A 21,168-nucleotide genomic window follows, 5' to 3' on the forward strand; every position below is an offset into this window, starting at 1 on the left:
GCCCCCAGCCAGGAGCCACCAGGGTGCCCAGGGATATTCACCCTGGTCCCAGTGGATTTTCTGCTTTCTTGTCCAACTGTCTGGCATCTAGGCCCCCTGTGTCCACCCCTACCCCCACCAGGATGCCCTGTCCTAGGACCCCAGAGACTGTCTCGGGAGACCTAAGTACTCAAGTAGTCAGGTATCCAGACACAAGACTCAGCGTGAAAGTCTCTAGTGAATCCGCCCCAGACATCACCCCACCCTCTAGGATCTCCTAGCACCAGGCCCAGGAAGCAAGCCCCTATGCTCCTGGCTTCAGGAACCGGACAGACACTGGAACACAGTGTGGACCTCCAGCCCTCTCTAAGAGACTCAACCATCCAAACACATTTTTTTTCGGGTGCAAAATTATGGGTCTCGCTTCTTCCCTAGGACATTTACCTCAGTGCTTAAACATCAGGAATCCAGCCCCACTCCCACCCCAATATTATTTCCAGACCCAGAAATCCACTATAGCAAGCATCTCTGGGGGAGAATAGTGATTTAATAAATTATGGGATAGAAGAAAAAGATATGTACACGCAGTGGGGTGCAGGGAAATCTCAGATCCCAGAAGACAGATTTGGTTTCTGGAATAAAAAATGGGATGGATCCTGTCTGCCTTTGCACCAGGGGTAGCTAGAGTTCCAGATGCGAATTTCTTCCTTCCCCAGAATCCAGCAGCCTAGGCCTCCAGCCTCCTCCTCCCTCGAAGAACTAGGAAAGCCTAGCTCCCATCCCTCCTCCTCCAAGGGACCAGGAATCCAGGATACCCACTCCCACCTGCCCTCTGTCCTCCAGGGAAACAGTTTAGACACCAAGGCCTCCCCTCCTCCTGCAAGACTCAGGTGTCTGGGACCCCAGCCCTCTGCTCTCCCAGGGCTCCAGGAATCTGGGCTCAAGTGGAGATCCAGAGTCTGAGTCTCCACTGGGGTCTCAACTCTCTTGTGGCTTAGACATTCTCATACAGCGGGTTCACGTACGAAGCCCCTTTCTCTGCTGGGGCTAGGGGTGACTGCTGGAGACCCCGCAGGATGCAGTGGTGCAGGAACACGTACTGGGCCTGGGGAGGAGCACAGGGTAGGGGGTGAGGGGTGCCCTTCTGAGCCTGGGCCTGCTTTCCCCCCAGGCCCCACCCCCACCCCGCTGTGCCCTCGGGAACCCCATCACCTCAGTCTGTAGCATGAGAGGCCTGCTCTCCCTCATCTTCCGCACGTAGCTGAAGGCTCCCACAAAACGCTCACGCTCCAGCTGCCGCAGCAGGACGTCCAGGGCAATGAAGGTGCCTGTGCGGCCCACGCCAGCACTAGGCAGGAACAAGAAGGGGTCAGGTCACAGGAAGGGGGAGTCTTGGCTGATTGGAGGGATCTATTTTTGGAGCATCTGGGATCAGAGTATATTATTCAGCAAGATAGCATTCTGGGGGGATACCGTGTAAGTGGTAAAAGCCACTGTGTGTGACTCTGCCTGGAGCTCCTTCTGTCTGCCTGGCCCTGCCTCCAATGCCCTATGCGCCCTTGTCACTTTTCCCAAGCCTGAGAAGTAGGAGCTAACAGCACACCCATTTTACAGATGGAGAAATGGAGGCCGAGAGCAGTGAGGTCGCTTGTCTGTCCCAGGTCACTCTGGAGCTCACACACGAGAAAAAGGAACTCCCAAGCTGACCATTCAAAAATATTTTTTAAACATAAACCCATTTTAAAGTAAACAGTTCAGTGCCATTTAGTACATTCGCGACGTTGTGTGACCACCACATCTAATTAGTTCCCAGACACTTTCGTCCCCCCAGAAGGAGACCCTGTACCCACTAAGCAGTCGCTCCCCACTCTCCGCTCTCCCCAGCCCCTGGTGACCATCAATCTGGCTCTGTGGGCTTACCTATTCTGGACATCTCCCATAAACGGAATCCTACTACATGTGACCTGTCGTGTCTGGCTCATTTCACTCAGCACCGTGTTATCAAGGTTCTTCCACATGGTGGAATGAACCAGTGCTTCGATCTTTTTTCCAGTTCAAATCAATCGTCTTAACCATTACGCAGGAGTCCCTTTTGTGCTTGGGGGAGGGGATGACCCCCTGCTGGGGACACCTCCAGGGGGTGCTATCCTGGGACAGGGCAGCAGCAGAGAATATAAGAGTGCCACCACAGGCATCAGCTTGACCCCTTACGCCTTGAACCCAAGACGTTCACTTTCTGACTGGGTTTCCCCAGCGCTGTAATGGGGAGGAAACCCTTTTGGTCATGAGGTTGCCCTGAGGACCAGCAAGACTGTGACTGTGGAGTTTCCATCACGTCACTGGCAGTACGTGCTCCCAGTCACGTGTCACTGTAACCAGAGCCCCCATTTCAGAGGCTGTCGGCCACTCTGGAGCAAGCCCCTTTTCGCCCCCCCCCCCCCCACCCATAACCTCCTCTACAGTCTTCAGTATCGACGACAGGAGAGTGATGGGCGGGATGAGGTTCCCGGCGTGCACTGGAGGTGTTTCAAATGTTTCTCAAAACCTTTGACTGTTTCTCTCTCTTGCCCCTCACCCCTTCCTCCCTTCTCTCCACCGACGCATTCCCCTCCTCCTCTCTTCCATCTCCTGTAGAAGGTTCTGGTTCCTGAAACCGGCAGGGGCCGTTCTCTTAGAGCCAGCGGGTCCTCACCTGCAGTGCACAATGGGGGGGCCTCCCTCCACGGTCTGGTCCAGCCACTGCCGGACCATCTTCCGGAAGGCCAGCAAGGGGTCTGGGGAGTGGGGAACGCCGTGGTCTGGCCAGGTCATGTAGTGGAACTGACGTACACGTAGTGTCTTCTGCTCTTGGATCTAGGGAGAGGGAGGGGAGGCTGGGGAGGGAGCGCTCAGCACCCCAGGGTGGGCTGGTTTCTGACTGGTGGGGGGCATCCCTGGGCACACTGTGGTCCCCTGAGACAGTGACGCAAGTCTAGGCTTCAGGAGGGGTTCTGAGGAGTCGACTGCCCAGATAGTTCTGGGGGAGGGAGCGAGGGTCGGCGTGGGGCTGGCAGGGTGGAGCAGACTTACGTGCCGGACCCTCAGGTCTCGTACTGTCCAGTTCTCCAGCACCTTCTCACCCTCCAGGGCCACTTGTAGGTGCCCATATGTGCATGGCTGGGCGTCTAGAGGCCAGTAGTACTCACACTTCACCTGGGGGACGACTGAGAGGTCAGAGAACCTGTCCTGATGCCCGTCTACACCGGGGCTCTTGTACTCAGTGCCTGGTGATGAGGCAAGACCTACCGGCAGCCAGGTATAGACTCATCCCAGCCAGGAGGACCCCTCCTTCTCAAGGCCACTGGGTTATACGGACCAATGGATGGGCCGAGGGTACTGGAGGAGGTTGGGGTCACATGGGAGGTCAAGGGTCAACACCTAGACCCTGCGGATCCCTCACCCGGCCGGACTCCACACAGTTGGTCAGCATGACCAGGACGCGGCTCTGCTGCTCCCACACCAGGCGCCAGAAGTCAGCCACCGTCTGGGGCAGGGGGCCCTGGGCTGCAATGAACTCGCGGGGGCCCCAGAGACCCTGATGGGAGAAAACAGGCAAGTCACAACCCCCTCCAGTCCTTCTCTGCTCAGCTTTGCTCAACGCCCTCCCGGTTCGCAGCCACAACCTTACAGGTATGAAGCTGGCGTTGATGTAGTCGGAGCCTGGTTCCTCCTGGTGGGGCTTCAGGGACACCCGGGACCAGTCGTCTAGAGGAAGAGGCCAGCATTAGTGAAGCAGAGACAGGCGTGGGAGACCCAGGAAGGTATGGAGACAAGACTGAGACCCAGGGACTGAGGGCACACAGGCTCTGGGAGCCCTAAGAAGGGTGGATTGACTTCAGCAGGGAGGAATGGGCCGGGTGCCTCCTCACAGTGGGTAAGAGCTTTGTGTCCCATAGGGAATAAGGGAAGGGGCCAGGGATGGGGTATTGACAAAGTCACGGCCAGGGGTAAAGTCAGCAGAGGCCTTAAGACTCACAGGGCAGCACATTTCGGTAACGGTTCTTGGCACTGTTTTCGAGGGCTGAGGCCACCATTTGAGACTGCTTGGTGCCCTCCAGAGCCAATCGCTGTGGGCAGAGGCAAAGAGAGAGGGGGGGAGCATGGACCCTGGAGTCTGTCCATCTTCCCCGGAGGACACCCCCATTCAGCACCGCCCCACTCACCCCCGCGCCCTGGAATTCTGTAGCACCCGCAGAAACGTGTACCATCACCCCGCAGGGCATTGGAGAGGCTTGGGGGGCAGTGGGGACCAGAGAGGTAGGCGACAGAAGACACAACACAGGGAAACCAACGTGTTTCCTTAGGGATGACCCGAGGGCGCGTAACGGTGTCACAGGCGAAAACATAATTGTGCCTGAATTTTTTTGCATGCGCAAAGAAAGGTGTGGCGAGGACTGGGGTGGGCACGTGGGGCTCAGCTCAGCCCCTCGCTCGTCACCACACCTGGTACTCCACTGCGAAGCCGCTGTTGGCATCCTTCTCGTTCTTCCTCACGTGGGCAGCAAAGTCTTGTGCCGGGATGTTCTCCAGGAGACTGTGGGAAAAGGGCAGAGTTTAACTTCCCTTGGCCCTGTGATCTTGGGATAAAAGAAAGGGCTTTTTTTTTTAAGTTTATTTTTATCTATTTTGAGAGGCAGAGAGCAAGCGGGGGAGGGGCAGAGAGACAGAAGCCCAAGCAGGCTCTGAGCTGTCAGCAGAGTCCACCATGGGGCTTGAACTCACAAACCGTGAGATCATGACCTGAGCTGAAGTCACTGAGCCACCCAGACACCCCTGGGCCTTTTTTTTTGGGGGGGTCGCTCTTTATTTCTTTTGACCCCCTTCTCCCGACTCAACTACCCTCCACCCTCTGCCTCGGGCAACCAATATCTGTTCTCAGGTTCTATCAATTCAGTGTTTTAAATTTTTTTCAAATATGGGGCACTTGGGTAGCTCAGTCAGTTAAGCATCAGACTTAACTTCGTCAGACTTGATTTCGGCTCAGGTCATGATCTCCCAGTTCAGGAGATCGAGCCCCGCTGACAGTACAGAGCCTGCTTGGGATTCTCTCTCTCACCCCTCCCTCTCTGCCCCTGCCCTGCTCACTCTCTCTGTGTGTCTCTTTCAAAATAAATACATAAACATTAAAGAAAAAAAAAAGGCAGGACATTGGGACACAGGCCACATCATGGGTGAATCTGGGGAACATTATGCTAGCTCAGATAAGCCAGTCACAGAAGGACCAAGACTGTGTGAATCCACTTCTGTGAGGTAGGTCCCTAGAGGAGTCAAATCCACAGAGACAGAGAGTAGACTGGGCGGGGCACCAGGGCCTGATGGAGGCGGAGGGGGGATCCTGTTCAATGGGGACAGAGTTTGGGTTTTGCAAGATGAAAAAGTTCTGGAGACAGATGGTGGGGACGGCTGCACAGCAGTGGGAATGTGGGGGCACCTGGGTAGCTCCGTCAGTTCAGCGTGAGCTCATGAGTTCGAGTCTCGCTTCGGGCTCTGTGCTGACGGCTCAGAGCCTGGAGCCTGCTTCCGATTCTGTGTCTGCCTCTCTCTCTGCCCCTCCCCTGCTGGCTGTCTCTCTCTCAAAAGTAAATAAACATTAAAAAAAAATTTTTTTAAAAAGTCTTTGACCTCACGCAGCTCCAGCTCCTTCTTGCTCGTCCTCTTGTAAGACAGCTTTATAAACACTGTCTTGACCCAGTTCGGAGGCCGGGGGCTAGAGGCCAGTCCGGCCCCCTTCTTGAGCAGTGGTCAAGCCCACACGCCCACCACCTCGTGCATGTGGCTCTCACACGCTGAGCCACTATGCACCTGCCCTCAGCCCTCAGGCCCGGGTGCCTGACAACCAGAGGCAGCCCTTACACCCCGGAGCTCGCCCAAATCATCGCACTGGCCTCCAGCTACCCATTCCTTCCCACGGAAACCATAACTAAGGCTCTTGCCCACCATTGTCCCCACCTCCCCTGCCTCCCGACTGAGCCTGTGTGACTTACTGAGGACTCTTGGGATCTGTTGCCTTTATCACACCTAAGCAACAACAAAGCCTGTTAACACAGCCCGTGCACGTTTAAACTGCTCACACACACCAGTTTTCTCTGCTTCTTTTCTCCACATCACCAATGCCTGGTGTCTGCAGCACCACTCCACAGGGGAGTGACCCCTTTCCCCAAAGTCCCCCTATCCTATTTGCCTCCTTATCTCCAATTCTTTTTTTTTTTTATTTTTTAATGTTTATTTATTTTTGAGAGAGAGAGACAGAGCATGAGTGGGGGAGGAGCAGAGTGAGAGGGAGACACAGAATCGGAAGCAGGCTCCAGGCTCCGAGCTGTCAGCACAGAGTCCGACGCGGGGCTCGAACCCTCGAACAGGGAGATCATGATCTGAGCCGAAGTCGGACAGACGCTCAACCCACTGAGGCACCCAGGTGCCCCTCCTTATCTCCAATTCTAAGGGCCGCCTCTCAGTCCATCCTTGGAGGGATGGCTCAGCAGCATTTAGTTCTGCTCCTGTCTTCTTCCTGGACCTGCTTCCCCCACGTGACACTCTGGTGCCACTCTGCTCAGTCGCCGAGATACCCAACATTCTCTAAACGCTCCAAGCATGCTCCTGCCCCAGGGCCTTTGCACCTGCTGGCCCCTCTTCCTGGAACGCCATTTCCCAAGATGTGCACATGAGTCTGTGCACAAATGACTTCCTCTTAGTCATCTTCTTGATATGGCTTTACCTGGACAATTTTCTCCAATTTTCTCTAATTTTAACACCCTATCTAAAATATTCTTCTACCTTTTCTGGGGCGCCTGGGTGGCTCAGGAGTTTAAGTGTCCAACTCTTGCTTTCAGCTCAGGTCACGATCTCACGGTTGGGAGATGGAACCCCGCGTTGGGCTCTGTGCTGGGCATGAAACCTGCTTGAGATTCTCTCTCTCACTCTCAGTCTCTCGCTCTCTCTGCCCCTCCCCCGCTTGCACTCTCTCTCAAAAACAAAAGGAAAAAATAATAAAATAAAATAGGCTTCTACCTTTTCTATTGCCACTTCTTGCTCTACTGCCTCCTGTATCACAACCTCTATTATCTTGTTTATTAATGATTTTTTTGTGCTCGATTGTAAGCTTCACGAAGGCAGGAATCTTTGTTTCTCTCACGGTGTCCTCTGTGCCTAGAACGGTGCCTGACACATGATACACATGCTGAGTGAATCTTTTGTTGGATGCACATAATCCCAGAGCTGGAGTTGGTTCCAGAGCCCCTGGCCCAGGCCGGAGGGGGGCGATGAAAGGCTTGCGATGCTTGGGGCAGAGAGCATTGCGTGTCGGGGTTTGCTGAGCCCACCCATTGACCTATCCAGTGACCAGCAAGCACCCCTCGATTTGACCTGACAGTGCTTCTTCCAGATGCTTCTCCAACACTTTCTGCTTACCTGGAGCCCAGAACCTTGGGTGCCGGTTTCCTCTGGCTCTTCTTGTGCCTGGGAAAGAGACATTGGAACAGAAGGCTTGGGGGGGTCAGGCCGGAACAGGGATCCTCACCCTCTCCCTGCCACCCCGTCCCCACCCGAAGACGGTCAGTCAGCCCTGTGACAAGTCCCACCTCTTCTTCAGGAAGAAAATCAGCAGGCCCACCAGGATGAGAAACAGGACCACACCGACGATGGCTCCGGCGATGACCCCTGGGTTAGGAAGTACGGGGACCGTTGGAGTCAGCCTCTTCCACTGGCAACCTGTCTCTCCTACCTCTGTCCTCACAAAGACTGTGACCGGAGGGCTGACAGGGCAGATGCGAGGGCAGAGAAAGGAGAGGAGAAGGCCTCTGGATAGAGCCCCACCTCCCACCCAACTTTCCCGAGGAGCCTGGTCCAAAGATATCATTTGCTCAGGTAACCTGGCTGCCAGAGTGCCTCTTCCCCTCCTTGGCCCAGATTAATGATTCTCGGCGTGGGCGATTCTGTCACCGATGTCTGGGGACATTCTGGGATGGCACCATGGGAGTGGTGTTGCACTGGCATCCAGCAGTCAGGGGTCAGGGGCACTGCTCAACATCCTACAATGTACAGGACGGCCCCCACAGCAAAGAACGATCCATCCCCAAATGTCAGTAGGGTCAAGATTGAGAAACCACATTGACGGCATTGATGCCTCCCGCCAGAACAGAGACTCGTGTTCTCAGAGGTTCTGTTTGCTAGCAGAAGGGCACCCCTGCAGTGGTGGTGCCCACGGTCTTGGCCCCAGGCTCTAATGGGCACAGATCCCTCAGGGTCTGTCCTTAGACATCTGGTCTTGGAGCAGACTCCAGCCCACAGCCTGCCTCCATCAGCTGTCGTGGCCCCAGGATGCAGCTTCCCAACAGCCCTGGTTACGAGGACCTGTCAACAGGCTCTAGAAGGGTCTCACACAGCCCATTCCCCTAATGGACCTGGTCCCCATGGACACAGGCATCTTTCCTCTCCCTTCCAGAGACCCTCTTTGCTGCTAAGCAAGAGACGTTCCTGGGCAGCAGGAACCAGAGAAGCCCAGTTGGGCATCTATCTATCATTGCCCCAACCTGCCATCTCTCTCCAGATAAAAGACGCAATCTTATAAGAGGTCCTGATTCATAGAAGGTGACAGACGGGGCCCAGTGAAGCTTATGGCCACCATCAAAGGTATATGATCAGAGTTTTACTAAGTACGAGGCCCAAACCTCTCCCAAATACGCCACCGATGAGTGGAAAATGGTGCAGTCGTGTTGGGGAAAAAAAGTTTGTCACTTCTCCAGAAGATAAACACAGAGTTAAGTACTTGATCCCACAACTCCATTCCTGGGGATATACCCAAGAGAAAGAAAGTTCCTTTCTGCACAGGAATGGGTACATGAATGTCCATAGCACCATTACTCGTAATAGCCAAAGACTGGAGACCACCCAACGGACCCATCCACAGACGAACGGATAAACGAAATGTGGTCTCTGCATACAGTGGAATATTATTTAACAATAAAAGGCAATGAAGCACCGATACGTGCTACAACATTGATGGACCTTAGAAATGGTACAGCAGGTGAGAGAAGCCGGCCACCAAAGGCTGATGACATACATCACAGAAGGATGATGATATTTTTAGGAGACGTCCAAAACAAGCAAATCTATAGAGACAGAAGATAAATTTGAGATTACCGAGGCCAGGTTGGTGGGGAAGTGAGGGAATTAGGGGCTGATGGTGTAAGGAGGTGATTTTTCTTTAGTGAGTAATGAAAATAGTGTAAGAGTGATGGGTTGGCCAAGTCCTGTGGGTGTAGTGAAGCCATTAGCTGTACACTGTCAGTGGGTGAATTGTACGGTATGTGAATTATATCTCAAGAAAGCGGTTTTGAAAAAAGCAGCAAAGAAAGCAAACAGGGAAACACAAAGGACCCCTTGTGTAGGTAAGACTCCTTCACAACAGAGCCCGATGGGATCTAGAGAGCCTTTCACCGTAGCTCTGTCCCCGTGGGGATCTGCTTACCTGCATTCTCCGTGTGGCAGGTCACAGGGGCAGACGGGGCCCTCATTCCATCCCAGATGGTGGTGACGGTGGCTGGGTAAGACTGAGCTGGCTGGAGATCCCACACAGACACGCCCCTCCCACAGGACGATCCATTCTGGCAGTCCCGCTGTCCACCCACCTGCAACTCAAAGGCCTCGTAGCCTCCCACGGGGCAGGACCAGGTCAAGATGACCCCGTGGCCCCCAGAGGTGCTGATGCAGGAGGTGATGGTGACTGGGCTCGGGGCTGGGTGGAGGGGACAGGAGGAGTCAGTAGGAGCCATACAGGGTGCCTTTCCATCTCCCTACCCTACCCCCACTTCCCGCCGCTGGTGCCAATTCTCTGAGAACTAGCACATCCTTTCCCTCCCAAAACCAAAACACCTCCCTTCAGCTCTCATTTTCTGTCCTCCCCCAATGGACACGCAACAGATCCCTTCGGACTACCACTCCCATGAGCCCTTGGGCTCTCTGTATCACTGCACCTTAGCAAGGCATGACCCCATGGCCTGATGGGATTTGGAGTCCACTCTTCCCATTGCCCCCGGACCCCACCTCAGCTCCCACCAGGTAGAAGGGGGCCCATCTCACCTGTGGATGCAAGGAGGCTCTGCGCATAACCGGTCACCTTGTTCCTGTCTGCCCACACGCTGAAGGTGTACAGAGTCCCGGGTTCCAGGGTCTGCACCTCATACCAACTGTCATTGGTCCTGCCTGTGTGGTTGGTCTGATGTCCCTGGGGGTCTTGCTGTCCCTGGGGATGTCCCCCAAGGGTCCACTGGACCCAGTACGTGTAGAGCTGAGAGTGAGGGTCTGTGGGGACCTTCCACCGCAGGATGATTGAGTTGCTCGTCTGGTTTTCCTTGTGTAGATCCATGACTGTGTTGGGAGCTGAGGAGGGAGGACAGGAGGTCAAGGGGGCGGGTGTATCCTCAAGGACCCTCCCACCTGAGCCTGCCCACCTCCCCTGACCCCTCAGTCACCAGACGAGTCCACTTCCTAAGAAGAGTGAACCGCAGAAAAGAGGCCAGGTGGGGACCAGGATCACCGGGGCCCTCTCTTTCCTGAGTCTATCGCCCTGGGTCCTACGCATCACCTTTCTCAGGTGAGCAGACCGAGGCAGGGTCCTTCCTTACTTCCGGGCCCTTCTTTCTTTTTTTTTTTTTTTTTTAAATTTTTTTTTTTAACGTTTTATTTATTTTTGATACAGAGAGAGACAGAGCATGAACGGGGCAGGGGCAGAGAGAGAGGGAGACACAGAATCAGAAGCAGGCTCCAGGCTCTGAGCCATCAGGCCAGAGCCCGACGCGGGGCTCGAACTCACGGACCGCGAGATCGTGACCTGAGCTGAAGTCGGACGCTTAACCGACTGAGCCACCCAGGCGCCCCCGGGCCCTTCTTTCTTGACGGAGCTGTTGTCTTTAGTCTTCTTAGCCCAAATAGCCGAAGACTAAACAGTTCCAGGCTCCATGCACACACAGTGAACCTAGTTCCTGGGGGTAATTTTGGCTCCTGTCACACTTGGAACCCTTCACATATAGGCTGAGAGCTGGGTTGCTTGGGGTTCAGCTAGTATACTGGGATGAGCTGTGCCCTTCTGTCTTCTGGCTTTGTTGGTTCCTGAGGGGTGGTGCTGGATGGTCAGGGGCTCTCTTCATCCCCAAAGACAGACCTCGCAATTAGAAAGTTCTGGCTGCAGAGGACGGACTCTTCCTAGAAGGCAGACTTACAAGCTCAAGGTTCTATGAGGCTACATGGGGTCACCAAAGTCTCCCCAACCCTCTCTCTCTCTCCCATCCCAATAGTACTGGCTCTGTCTAGAACCAGCGCGAGTCTCACCAGTGGCTCCAGTGAGTGTCCGGTTGTCACTGCTGACCTCATTCCTCTCTGCCCAGACGGTGATGATGTACAAGCTCCCAGCTTCCAGTTCTGTTAGTATGATCCCGGTATCTGTGGTGTTCCGGATGCTAATGGCGCTGGTGCTCTCCTTGACCCATGAGACCCCGTAGGTGTAGAGAGGATGATCTGGGCCCTGGGGAGCTGTCCAGCTCAAGGTGATGGAGCTGTTGGTCTGCTTCTGCACACTGAGGCTCGTCACTGCGTTGGGGACTGGCAGAAGGAACAGAGGGTCAGAATATCCTCTCCCTGGTCCACGAGAATCCAAAACACACGGACGGACCTCCTCCTGGGGCAGCCAGCCTTGTTAAAGAGCATTTCTAGACAGGGAACCTGGGGGTAGGGATGGGACACCTGCAGCCTTATGCTCAGCCGCAGACTCCCAGACAGGCCCGTCCCCAGAAAAGGCCACCTCTCTCCTGTGGACTCAGGATTTGGGCACGGCTCGGTGAGACTGTAAAGACGGTGGCTGGATCCCAGAACCCAAAGGTGGTGCCATCTTTGCTTTCTTCAGCTCTCACCAAAAGAGAGAGTGGGCATTGATGTTTGTCATCGGGGGGCTTACTGGGGTTCTTGTCTGGAACCAGCACAGAATTCATTCTTTTCTGCCCACACAGAGAGAATTTATACAAGGTCCCAGTTTTGGGTCCCTCTACCGTGAAACTGAAGTTTTGGATAAGTGTTGGGTCTCAGTTCTGTCTCCCTCTCCAGTTCAGTGGACCCAATAAATGTAGTCCCAAAGGCCAGGGCCCAGGGGGCACCTGCCACTCTGAGTGATGGAGTTGATGGCCTGAGCTTCCATTCTCAAGACTGTGATACAGTTGGGAACCAGGAGAAGAAGAGTCGGAGGGTCAGAGTGTCCACATTCCATGGTACCTAATGTCCCCACAGTTGAGGCAACGTGCCTGTGCTCCCTACACAGTCCTGGTGGCTAAGGAGAGACACCCCCTAGTCTTAATGTCTGTATTCTAGAGGGTCCCAGACCCTGACTGATCCCAGCTCAGAACCTGTGATGTTCTTTCTTCAACTCCTGGTCAATGTGACCCAAAGAGATGCTCAAAAATAAATAAACGTGTTTTTTTTTAATTTTTTTTGTAACGTTTATTTATTTTTGAGACAGAGAGAGACAGAGCATGAACAGGGGAGGGTCAGAGAGAGGGAGACACAGAATCTGAAACAGGCTCCAGGCTCTGAGCTGTCAGCACAGAGCCCGACGCGGGACTCGAACTCACGGACTGCGAGATCACGACCTGAGCTGAAGTCGGCCGCTCAACCGACTGAGCCACCCAGGCGCCCCTAAATAAACGTTTTTTAAAGGGGAGAGAGAGACAACTGCAGCAGGTGGCACTCACCTGTGGTGGCGTTGCAAATTGTCGCGGAGCTGGCGACTCCATTTTTCTCTGCCCACACGGCAAATTCATACAAGGACCCGGGTTGCAGTCTGCCCACCACGAAGCTGGTGTTGGTTGTGTTCTGCGTCTCACTCCCAGTCCACTGGATCCAGTAGGCGTAGTTCTGAAAGTCAGGGTCATCTGGCTCCTCCCAGATCAGGGTGACGGAGCTGGTGGTCTGAGCCTCTACCTTCAAGTTCCTGACGGGATAGGGGTCTGAAAAATTAGGGAAAGGGGTCCGATGTCAGCAAGGGAGCAGATCAGGGGTACAGTCAGTGTACATTTTTAGCCCTCAAAGTGTCCAGTCCTGCCTCGACTACTGGTCCCAGGAGAGGTAAGGCGTGTGGTCTAGACCGGCGCTTGTCCAACTTCAGTGTGCGTACATAACACTGGGGATCTCGTTAAGATTCGGGTTCTGGGTCGGTGGGTCTGAGATGAGACCCAGACTCTGCATCTCCAGCCGGTTCTCGGCACACGCCGGCACTGCCCACCCATGGACCAGAGTTTGAGTAGCAAGGGTCTAGACCAGCAGTTTCCAACAGAATTGCTGCAAAGATGGAAATGCTGTTCCAAGGCCCAGTATAAGAGACACTATCCCAGGGGGATACGGAGGGGGACTGGGACCCCCTCATCTGAGCTCTTGAGCACATGAAACATGAAACTGGATTTTCCATTTTAGTGAACTGAATTTTAAATAGCCCCACGGGGGGCGCCTGGGTGGCTCAGTCGGTTGAGCGGCCGACTTCAGCTCAGGTCGTGATCTCGCGGTCCGTGAGTTCGAGCCCCGCGTCGGGCTCTGTGCTGACAGCTCAGAGCCTGGAGCCTGTTTCGGATTCTGTGTCTCCCTCTCTCTGACCCTCCCCCGTTCATGCTCTGTCTCTCTCTGTCTCAAAAATAAATAAACGTTAAAAAAAAAATTAAATAGCCCCACGGAGGTGACGGGGGGAGGGGCTGCCATATTGGCCAGAGCGTCTCTAGAGCGAGGAAACTGTCCACGTCAGGATGATGGAGCTGACGATCGGAGTTTGCATCGTCAAGACCAGACACGGTTGAGAACCAGAAGAAGAGTCAGAGGGTCAGGGTGTCCACGTTCCATGGTGCACACAGGGAGGCCAGATTTGTCGGCGATCCTGTGGGTTCTCAACCATCTCCTACCACCCTCCTCAAGCAGAACAAAAGGGAATGAAACAGGGGGCGGGACCTGAGGAACCTTCGAGGGTCTTCCTGGAGCCAGGAACCTTGTTCTTCTCTGCCCAAACAGAAAATTCACATGAGGACAGTGACGGAAGTCCTGCCCCACTCCCCACTTTGTAACTGGTGACGGTCCTGTTTTGGGTCTCACTTTTGTCACTGTCTCCATGCCACTGGACCCAGTCAGTAGGTGCACCTCTGAGGCTCTGGGTCCTTGGGGACCTCCCGGTGCAGGGTGATAGAGCTGTTGGTCCAAGTCTCCCCCCTCAGGTTTCTCACAGGGCTGGGGGGCTCAAAGCTGGGACTGTGCGGGGTCGGGAAGGGTCCTAAGCTCTGTGTGACTGCTGAGCCCTTGCAGTGCACCTGCTCCTGCTCCAACAATGTGCTATCGGTGCACAATACACACTGTGCTTTGAGGAGCGGGTATGAAGTTAAGAAAATATCTTGGGGCGCCTGGGGGGCTCAGTCGGTTGAGCGTCCGACTTCGGCTCAGGTCATGATCTCACGGTTCTTGAGTTCAAGCCCTGCATCAGACTGTGTGCTGACAGCTCAGAGCCTGGAGCCTGCTTCCGATTCTGTATCTCCCTCTCTCTCTGCCCCTCCTCAACTCGTTCTGTCTCTCTCTCTCTCTCTCTCTCTCAAGAAATAAACATTTAAAAAATGTAAACTATCTTCTGGTTCTTTTATATGTCGATTACTTTTCAAAATGATAATATTGATAATATTTGGGGGCACGTGGCTGACTCAGTCAGTAGAGCACGCGACTCTTGATCTCAGGGGTGTGGGTTCGATCCCCAGGTTGCTCGTGGAGCCTGCTTTTGAAAATGGATAAGCCTGGGTGACTCAGTCAGTTAAGCATCTGACTCTTGATTTTGGCTCAGGTCATGATCTGACCTGGGCTCGAGCCCCATGTCGATCTCTGTACTGACAGTGAGGAGGCTTCTTGGGATTCTCTTTCTCTCTCTCTCTCTGCCCCTCCCCCACTTGCTCACACATGTGCTCTCTCTCGCTCTCTCTCAAATAATTAAATAAACTTTAAAAAATGATAATATTTTGGATCTATTGAACAAAATAAATTCTCACTTTATAATTGATTTCACGTTTCATTTTACTACTTTTAAATTTCTTTGTCTTTTTAAGTAATCTCTACACCTCATGTGGGGCTCAAACCCACAACCTGGAGATCAAGAGTCACATGCTCTTGATCTGAGCCAGCCAGGCACCCATCTTTTTACTTATTTTTAAAGTGGTTGACATTGGGGCACCTGGGTGGCTCGGTCGGTTCAGCGTCCAGCTTCCGCTCAGGTCGTGATCTCACGGTTCGGTTCGTGGGTGGGGGCCCGGCTTTGGGCTCTGTGCTGACAGCTCAGAGCCTGGAGCTGCTTCGGATTCTGTGTCTCCCTCTCTCTTTGCCCCTCTCTTGCTCATGCTCTGTCTCTCTCTCTCTCTTTCAATAAATAAACAAACATTAAAGTGGTTGATCGAAAACTTAAATTTACACATTTGGCTTCCGTTCAATTTCTCTTGGGCGACAGAACCTGCCATGTCCTTGTCGCTGCCGGCCACCTTTTGGGAAAAGCAGAAGTCGAGAACATGGCCATGACTGCCTCTCACCTGTGCTGTTTTGCAGAGTCTGCTTGGAGCTGTTGGTCTCATCCTGCTGCACCCACACGGAAGACTCATGCGGAGACCTGGGCCCAAGTCCGTCCACCGTGAAACTGGTGTCGGTTGTGCGTGGGGCCTCAGTTCCGCCATCCCGTCCGGTCCACAGGCCCCAGGGGGTGTGGTGCCTCCGGTCCACGCCACGGGGCGTCTGCCACTGCAGGGTGATGGAGCTGGGGGTCCGGGCCTCCGCAGTCAGGTTCCTGCCGGGGCTGGGGGCTGAGGATCAGGAAGGAGGGCCCGGTGTGAGCACAGGAGGTCAGTACTGGGCCTTCCACGACACCCAGCGCTTGCCTGAGTCCAGAAAGGACCGTTTCCTTGAGTGCCGGCCATGGATCACCGTGCCCTCCGTGAGACCACCTCCCCACACCAGAGCTCACACGGGTTTGGGTGCAACCTCTCCGTGTGGGCGGTAGACTCAGCAGGGGTCACTCACCAGCCGCCCTGGCCCCTGTCCAGCTGCACAGGCCCTGGGAGAACACAGAGGGGAGAGTCAGACTCTGAGCCTCGTCTCCCTTGACCCAGGGGAGACTGCAGGGCTGGTGGCAGGGGGGAGGGGGGAGGAGGGATCTGGCCAGCCACCCTCCTGTCCTCTGCCCTAACCCAAGTCACTGGGGCCTGAGGGAGAGGAGGGACACAGCCAGCTGTCTCCTCCCTCGAGGCTCTGCTCTAACAAAGGTCACTGCAACATCCATCTGTCTTTTCTTGGTGTGTGTGTGCTGCAGCCGGGAGTGTGGCAGGGGCGGGGCTCCAGGGACCCAGGAGCTAGGGTTGGCTCCACTGATAAGGCCAGGGGATAATGGTTACACATTCAGAAAAATATGGCTCTGGAAGACGAGGGGCAGGAAGTTAATCAGCAAAGTGGTAATGGGGGAAGATACTGAGGTTGGGGACCAGGAGCCAGACACCTGGTCTGAGGGAGGAGGGGCTGGGGGCCTGGACCCCTGGGTCTGAGGGAGGAGGGGGCTGGGGGCCTGATTCCTGGGTCTGAGGGAGGAGGGGCTGGGGGTCTGGACTCCTGGGTCTGAGGGAAGAGGGGCTGGGGGCTGGACTTCTGGGTCTGAGGGAGGAGGGCACTGGGAGCCTGGACCTCTGGGTCTGAGGGAGGAGGGGCTGGGGGCAGGACTCCTGGGTCTGAGGGAGGAGTGGGCTGGGGGTCTGGACTCCTGGGTCTGAGGGAAGAGGGGCTGGAGGCCTGGACTCCTAGGTCTGAGGGAGGAGGGGGCTGGGGACCTGGACTCCTGGGTCTGAGGGAAGAGGGGCTGGAGTCTGGACTTCTGGGTCTGAGGGAGGAGGGCACTGGGAGCCTGGACCTCTGGGTCTGAGGGAGGAGGGGCTGGGGGCCTGGACTCCTGGGTCTGAGGGAAGAGGGGCTGGGGCCGGGACTCCTGGGTCTGAGCGAGGAGAGGCTGGAGTCTGGACTCCTGGGTCTGAGAGAGGAGGGGCTGGAGTCTGGACTCCTGGGTCTGAGGGAGGAGGGCACTGGGAGCCTGGACCTCTGGGTCTGAGGGAGGAGGGGCTGGGGGCCTGGACTCCTGGGTCTGAGGGAAGAGGGGCTGGGGCCGGGACTCCTGGGTCTGAGGGAGGAGGGGCTGGAGTCTGGACTTCTGGGTCTGAGGGAGGAGGGCACTGGGAGCCTGGACCTCTGGGTCTGAGGGAGGAGGGGCTGGGGGCCTGGACTCCTGGGTCTGAGGGAAGAGGGGCTGGGGCCGGGACTCCTGGGTCTGAGCGAGGAGAGGCTGGAGTCTGGACTCCTGGGTCTGAGAGAGGAGGGGCTGGAGTCTGGACTCCTGGGTCTGAGGGAGGAGGGCACTGGGAGCCTGGACCTCTGGGTCTGAGGGAGGAGGGGCTGGGGACAGAACTCCAGGATCTGAGGGAGGAGGGGGCTGGGGGCAGAACTCCAGGATCTGAGGGAGGAGTGGGCTGGGGGCAGGACTCCTGGGTCTGAGGGAGGAGGGCCTGGGGCTGGGACCCCTGGGTCTGAGGGAGGAGGGTCTGGGGGTCTGGACTCCTGGGTCTAAGGGAGGAGGGGCTGGGGACAAGGACTCCTGGGTCTGAGGGAGGAGGGGGCCGGGGACTTGCACTCCTGGGTCTGAGGGAGGAGGGGCTGGAGTCTGGACTCCTGTGTCTGAGGGAGGAGGGCACTGGGAGCCTGGACCTCTGGGTCTGAGGGAGGAGGGGCTGGGGGCCAGGACTCCTGGGTCTGAGAGAGGAGGAGCTGGGGACAGAACTCCAGGATCTGAGGGAGGAGGGGGCTGGGGGCAGAACTCCAGGATCTGAGGGAGGAGGGGGCTGGGAGCAGGACTCCTGGGTCTGAGGGAGGAGGCCTGGGGCCGGGACTCCTGGGTCTGAGGGAGGAGGGCCTGGGGCTGGGACCCCTGGGTCTGAGGGAGGAGGGTCTGGGGCCCGGACTCCTGGGTCTGAGGGAGGAGGCCTGGGGCCGGGACTCCTGGGTCTGAGGGAGGAGGGCCTGGGGCTGGGACCCCTGGGTCTGAGGGAGGAGGGCACTGGGAGCCTGGACCTCTGGGTCTGAGGGAGGAGGGACTGGGGGCCAGGACTCCTGGGTCTGAGGGAGGAGGGCACTGGGAGCCTGGACCTCAGGATCTGAGGGAGGAGGGGCTGGGGACAGAACTCCAGGATCTGAGGGAGGAGGGGGCTGGGGGCAGAACTCCAGGATCTGAGGGAGGAGGGGCTGGGGGTCTGGACTCCTGGGTCTGAGGGAGGAGGCCTGGGGCCAGGACTCCTGGGTCTGAAGGAGGAGGGCCTGGGGCTGGGACCCCTGGGTCTGAGGGAGGAGGCCTGGGGACAAGGACTCCAGGGTCTGAGGGAGGAGGGGGCCGGGGGCCTGCACTCCTGGGTCTGAGGGAGGAGGGGCTGGAGTCTGGACTCCTGGGTCTGAGGGAGGAGGGCACTGGGAGCCTGGACCCCAGGGTCTGAGGGAGGAGGGGGCGGGGGGCCTGATTCCTGGGTCTGAGGGAGGAGGGTCTGGAGTCCGGATTCCTGGGTCTGAGGGAGGAGGGGCTGTAGTCTGGACTCCTGGGTCTGAGGGAGGAGGGCACTGGGAGCCTGGACTTCTGGGTCTGAGGGAGGAGGGGCTGGGGGCCAGGACTCCTGGGTCTGAGGGAGGAGGCCTGGTGTTGGGACTCCTGGATCTGAGGGAGGAGGGGGCTGGGAGCAGGACTCCTGGGTCTGTGGGAGGAGGGGCTGGGGGTCTGGACTCCAAGGTCTGAGGGAGGAGGGGCTGGGGGTCTGGACTCCTGGGTCTGAGGGAGGAGGCCTGGGGCTGGGACCCCTGGGTCTGAGGGAGGAGGGTCTGGGGCCCGGACTCCTGGGTCTGAGGGAGGAGGCCTGGGGCCCAGACTCCTGGGTCTTCGAGGGCACGCCTGAGTCTTGCCAGAAAGCACAGTTCACTCTCACAGTGGACGGCAGTATCTGAGAGCCCAGGTGTGAGGCTCACTGACAAGCCGGAAGCCTGCTTCCTTTTCCGGGAAGCTCCTACTCCCTCAGGACCCCAGCTCCCCACCCCTGTTTGGGAGCACTCACCAGCAGCACCAGGCTCCCCCAGGCCCCGAGGCTCCCTCCGGTCCCCATCATGTCTCCAGACACTGCCGAGGGACCCAGGTGTCCCAGCCCTGACCTTCCACCTGCTGGACTTTAAACGCGAGAATTTCCCCTTTCTGAGTCTCATGGTGGTGAAGCCACGGGCCAGGGTGGGAAGGGAGGAGGAGGAAGTGGAGGCTCCCGGCCCCGCCCAGCCCTCAGCCCTGGTCCTCACCTCTGCGCACTCCTGCGCTCTGGCCCCGCCTCTCCGGCCTGCCATGGGGTCTCCCCTCCCGCGTCCCCTCACACTGCCCCACCCAAATCGCCTGGGTCAGGGGCCGCTTCCCCGCCGCCGCCGCCATGAATGCACAGAGCAGGTCCTGAATGGTCAGGCCGGAGTCAGGCCTGGGAAAGAGACAGCTCCAGCTCCATCTGTCAAGGGGCAGAGGAGGCTGGGTCCAAAGCCCTGTCCTGCGGTGGGCTCTGTGCATTGACTCAGGCCCCGTCACCTCTCCCTGCCTCCACAGCACAGCGGCCCTCACGGTGTGAGCCCTGTTCATTATCACTCCTGTCTGCCTATCACATAGGACATGGCATATGGGCCCCCCGCCCCCCCCCTTCCGCCAGGTGCACCCTCGTCCTGTCCTCCAACCATCTCCCTCCTCCCCTTCCCTGGGGATGCAGTCAGAGATGGACCACACTGGGTTGGACGGGGTCAGGACCCTGTGCTATTTCCGTCACAGGCCAAACTGTTGGTATTTGCTTATTTGCCTCGCCCGCCCTGTTTGACCTTGACCAAGTGGCTTAGACTCGCAGTGACTCAGATTCCCCAGCTGTAAAAACGTGAATACAACTGCTTATCGATATACCGTGGGTAAGAAATGACTGCGTACATATAAAATCTTAGAATGATGGCCGGCCCTTTTAAAACGCTTGATAAATCATAGCCACATTTATTTATTTGTAATGGTGTTCGTTTATTTATTTTGAGGGAGTGCAAGTGAGCAGGGGAGGGGCAGAGACGAAAATCCCAAGTAGGCTCCACACTGTCAGTGCAGAGCCCGACACAGGGCCTGAACCCACAACCGTGAGATTGTGACCTGAGCCAAGATGGAGTTGGATGCTTAACCAACTGAGCCACCCAGGCGCCCCAATTTTTGGGTCATCCCTAAGACCTCCAGAGTCCAGAAGAGCTTTTCAGGGCATTTTTGTTGACTTACTGATTCTGTTCATTCCTACCACCAACCACCTGTGTGACCTTACCAGCCTCCTCCAGAGCGAAGGACCCGAGAGCAAGAACAACATAGAAGTCACACTACCCTTGATGACCTTGCCTCAGAAGGCACACACCATCATTTTCAGCACATCCTCCTCCGGATGCCGGTCAGCCCCTTTCATGTGGGAGCGGACCACACAAGAATGTGGAAGCTGGAAGCATGGACCCCTGGGGCCATCTTGGATGCAGGCAGCGACCCCATCATGTGCACACATAGTAACACGTTGGCCATTTCTACCACTTTCTGTAACATGAATCCCCGTTTGTCAAGCACATGGGATAAAGTGGGAAGCAGGGAGAGGCAGTTACCACTTTACTGCTGGCTCTGGGAGCATCTCGGTGCTTCGACACCATCCTTGCCCCAGAGGAGGAAGAGGGGGCTCAATTCTGTGCCCCAGGCATTTCATCAGCCTGTTTCTTTTAGGATGAGTCTTCTGTCCAAGGTGTCCCCAGGGTACCCAGGGCATTTGCACCTACCCTATTTCTAAAGACAATGATCTTGACAGTGGGGTTCAGCTACCCATTCATTCCAGGTACCTGTCTCCGTGGGGCTCTGCTCACCTGCGTTCTCCCTGTGGCAGGTCAGAGGCAGACAGGGCCCTTATTCCATCCCAGACGGTCATGACCATGGCCCGGTAGGACTGAGCTGGCCAGAGATCCCACATGGACAGGCCCCTCCCACAGGAAGATCTGTCCTGGGGGGTCTAG

At 56.4% G+C, this 21,168-nt stretch overlaps 1 protein-coding gene across 2 annotated transcripts; it reads right to left on the reverse strand.

Annotated features, from left to right (window-relative positions):
* Positions 1-506: 506 nt before the first annotated feature.
* Positions 507-19,747, reverse strand: PTPRH (protein tyrosine phosphatase receptor type H). Of its 2 annotated transcripts, none has more exons than XM_053210600.1 (17): positions 19,420-19,747; positions 19,188-19,296; positions 15,597-15,863; positions 12,753-13,007; positions 11,344-11,613; positions 10,096-10,395; positions 9,485-9,751; positions 7,596-7,674; positions 7,426-7,473; positions 4,462-4,552; positions 3,995-4,085; positions 3,647-3,723; positions 3,419-3,553; positions 3,049-3,171; positions 2,672-2,832; positions 1,192-1,327; positions 507-1,084 (listed from the first exon to the last, which is right to left on the reverse strand). In XM_053210600.1, exons 1-17 carry the CDS (start codon positions 19,462-19,464, stop codon positions 974-976), a joined length of 2,565 nt encoding a protein of 854 aa, XP_053066575.1. In that variant the 5' UTR covers positions 19,465-19,747; the 3' UTR covers positions 507-973. The 2 variants fall into 2 exon arrangements, with proteins under 2 accessions (XP_053066575.1, XP_026893066.1); XM_027037265.2 differs by lacking the exon at positions 19,420-19,747 and adding an exon at positions 16,081-16,114 and having other exon boundaries at positions 19,188-19,338.
* Positions 19,748-21,168: the final 1,421 nt, after the last annotated feature.

This window comes from Acinonyx jubatus, chromosome E2 (assembly GCF_027475565.1).
Source record: "Acinonyx jubatus isolate Ajub_Pintada_27869175 chromosome E2, VMU_Ajub_asm_v1.0, whole genome shotgun sequence".
Classification (NCBI taxonomy): Eukaryota; Metazoa; Chordata; class Mammalia; order Carnivora; family Felidae; genus Acinonyx; species Acinonyx jubatus.

Excerpts from the sequence above, each read along its gene's own strand:
- PTPRH (XM_053210600.1), bottom strand. The coding sequence starts at position 19,464 with ATGGCAGGCCGGAGAGGCGGGGCCAGAGCGCAGGAGTGCGCAGAG. Across the intron at positions 7,474-7,595 it reads ATTTTCTTCCTGAAGAAGAG|GCACAAGAAGAGCCAGAGGA; the intron begins GTGGGACTTGTC and ends TCTCTTTCCCAG. Across the intron at positions 1,328-2,671 it reads CCCCCCATTGTGCACTGCAG|TGCTGGCGTGGGCCGCACAG; the intron begins GTGAGGACCCGC and ends GTTCCTGCCTAG.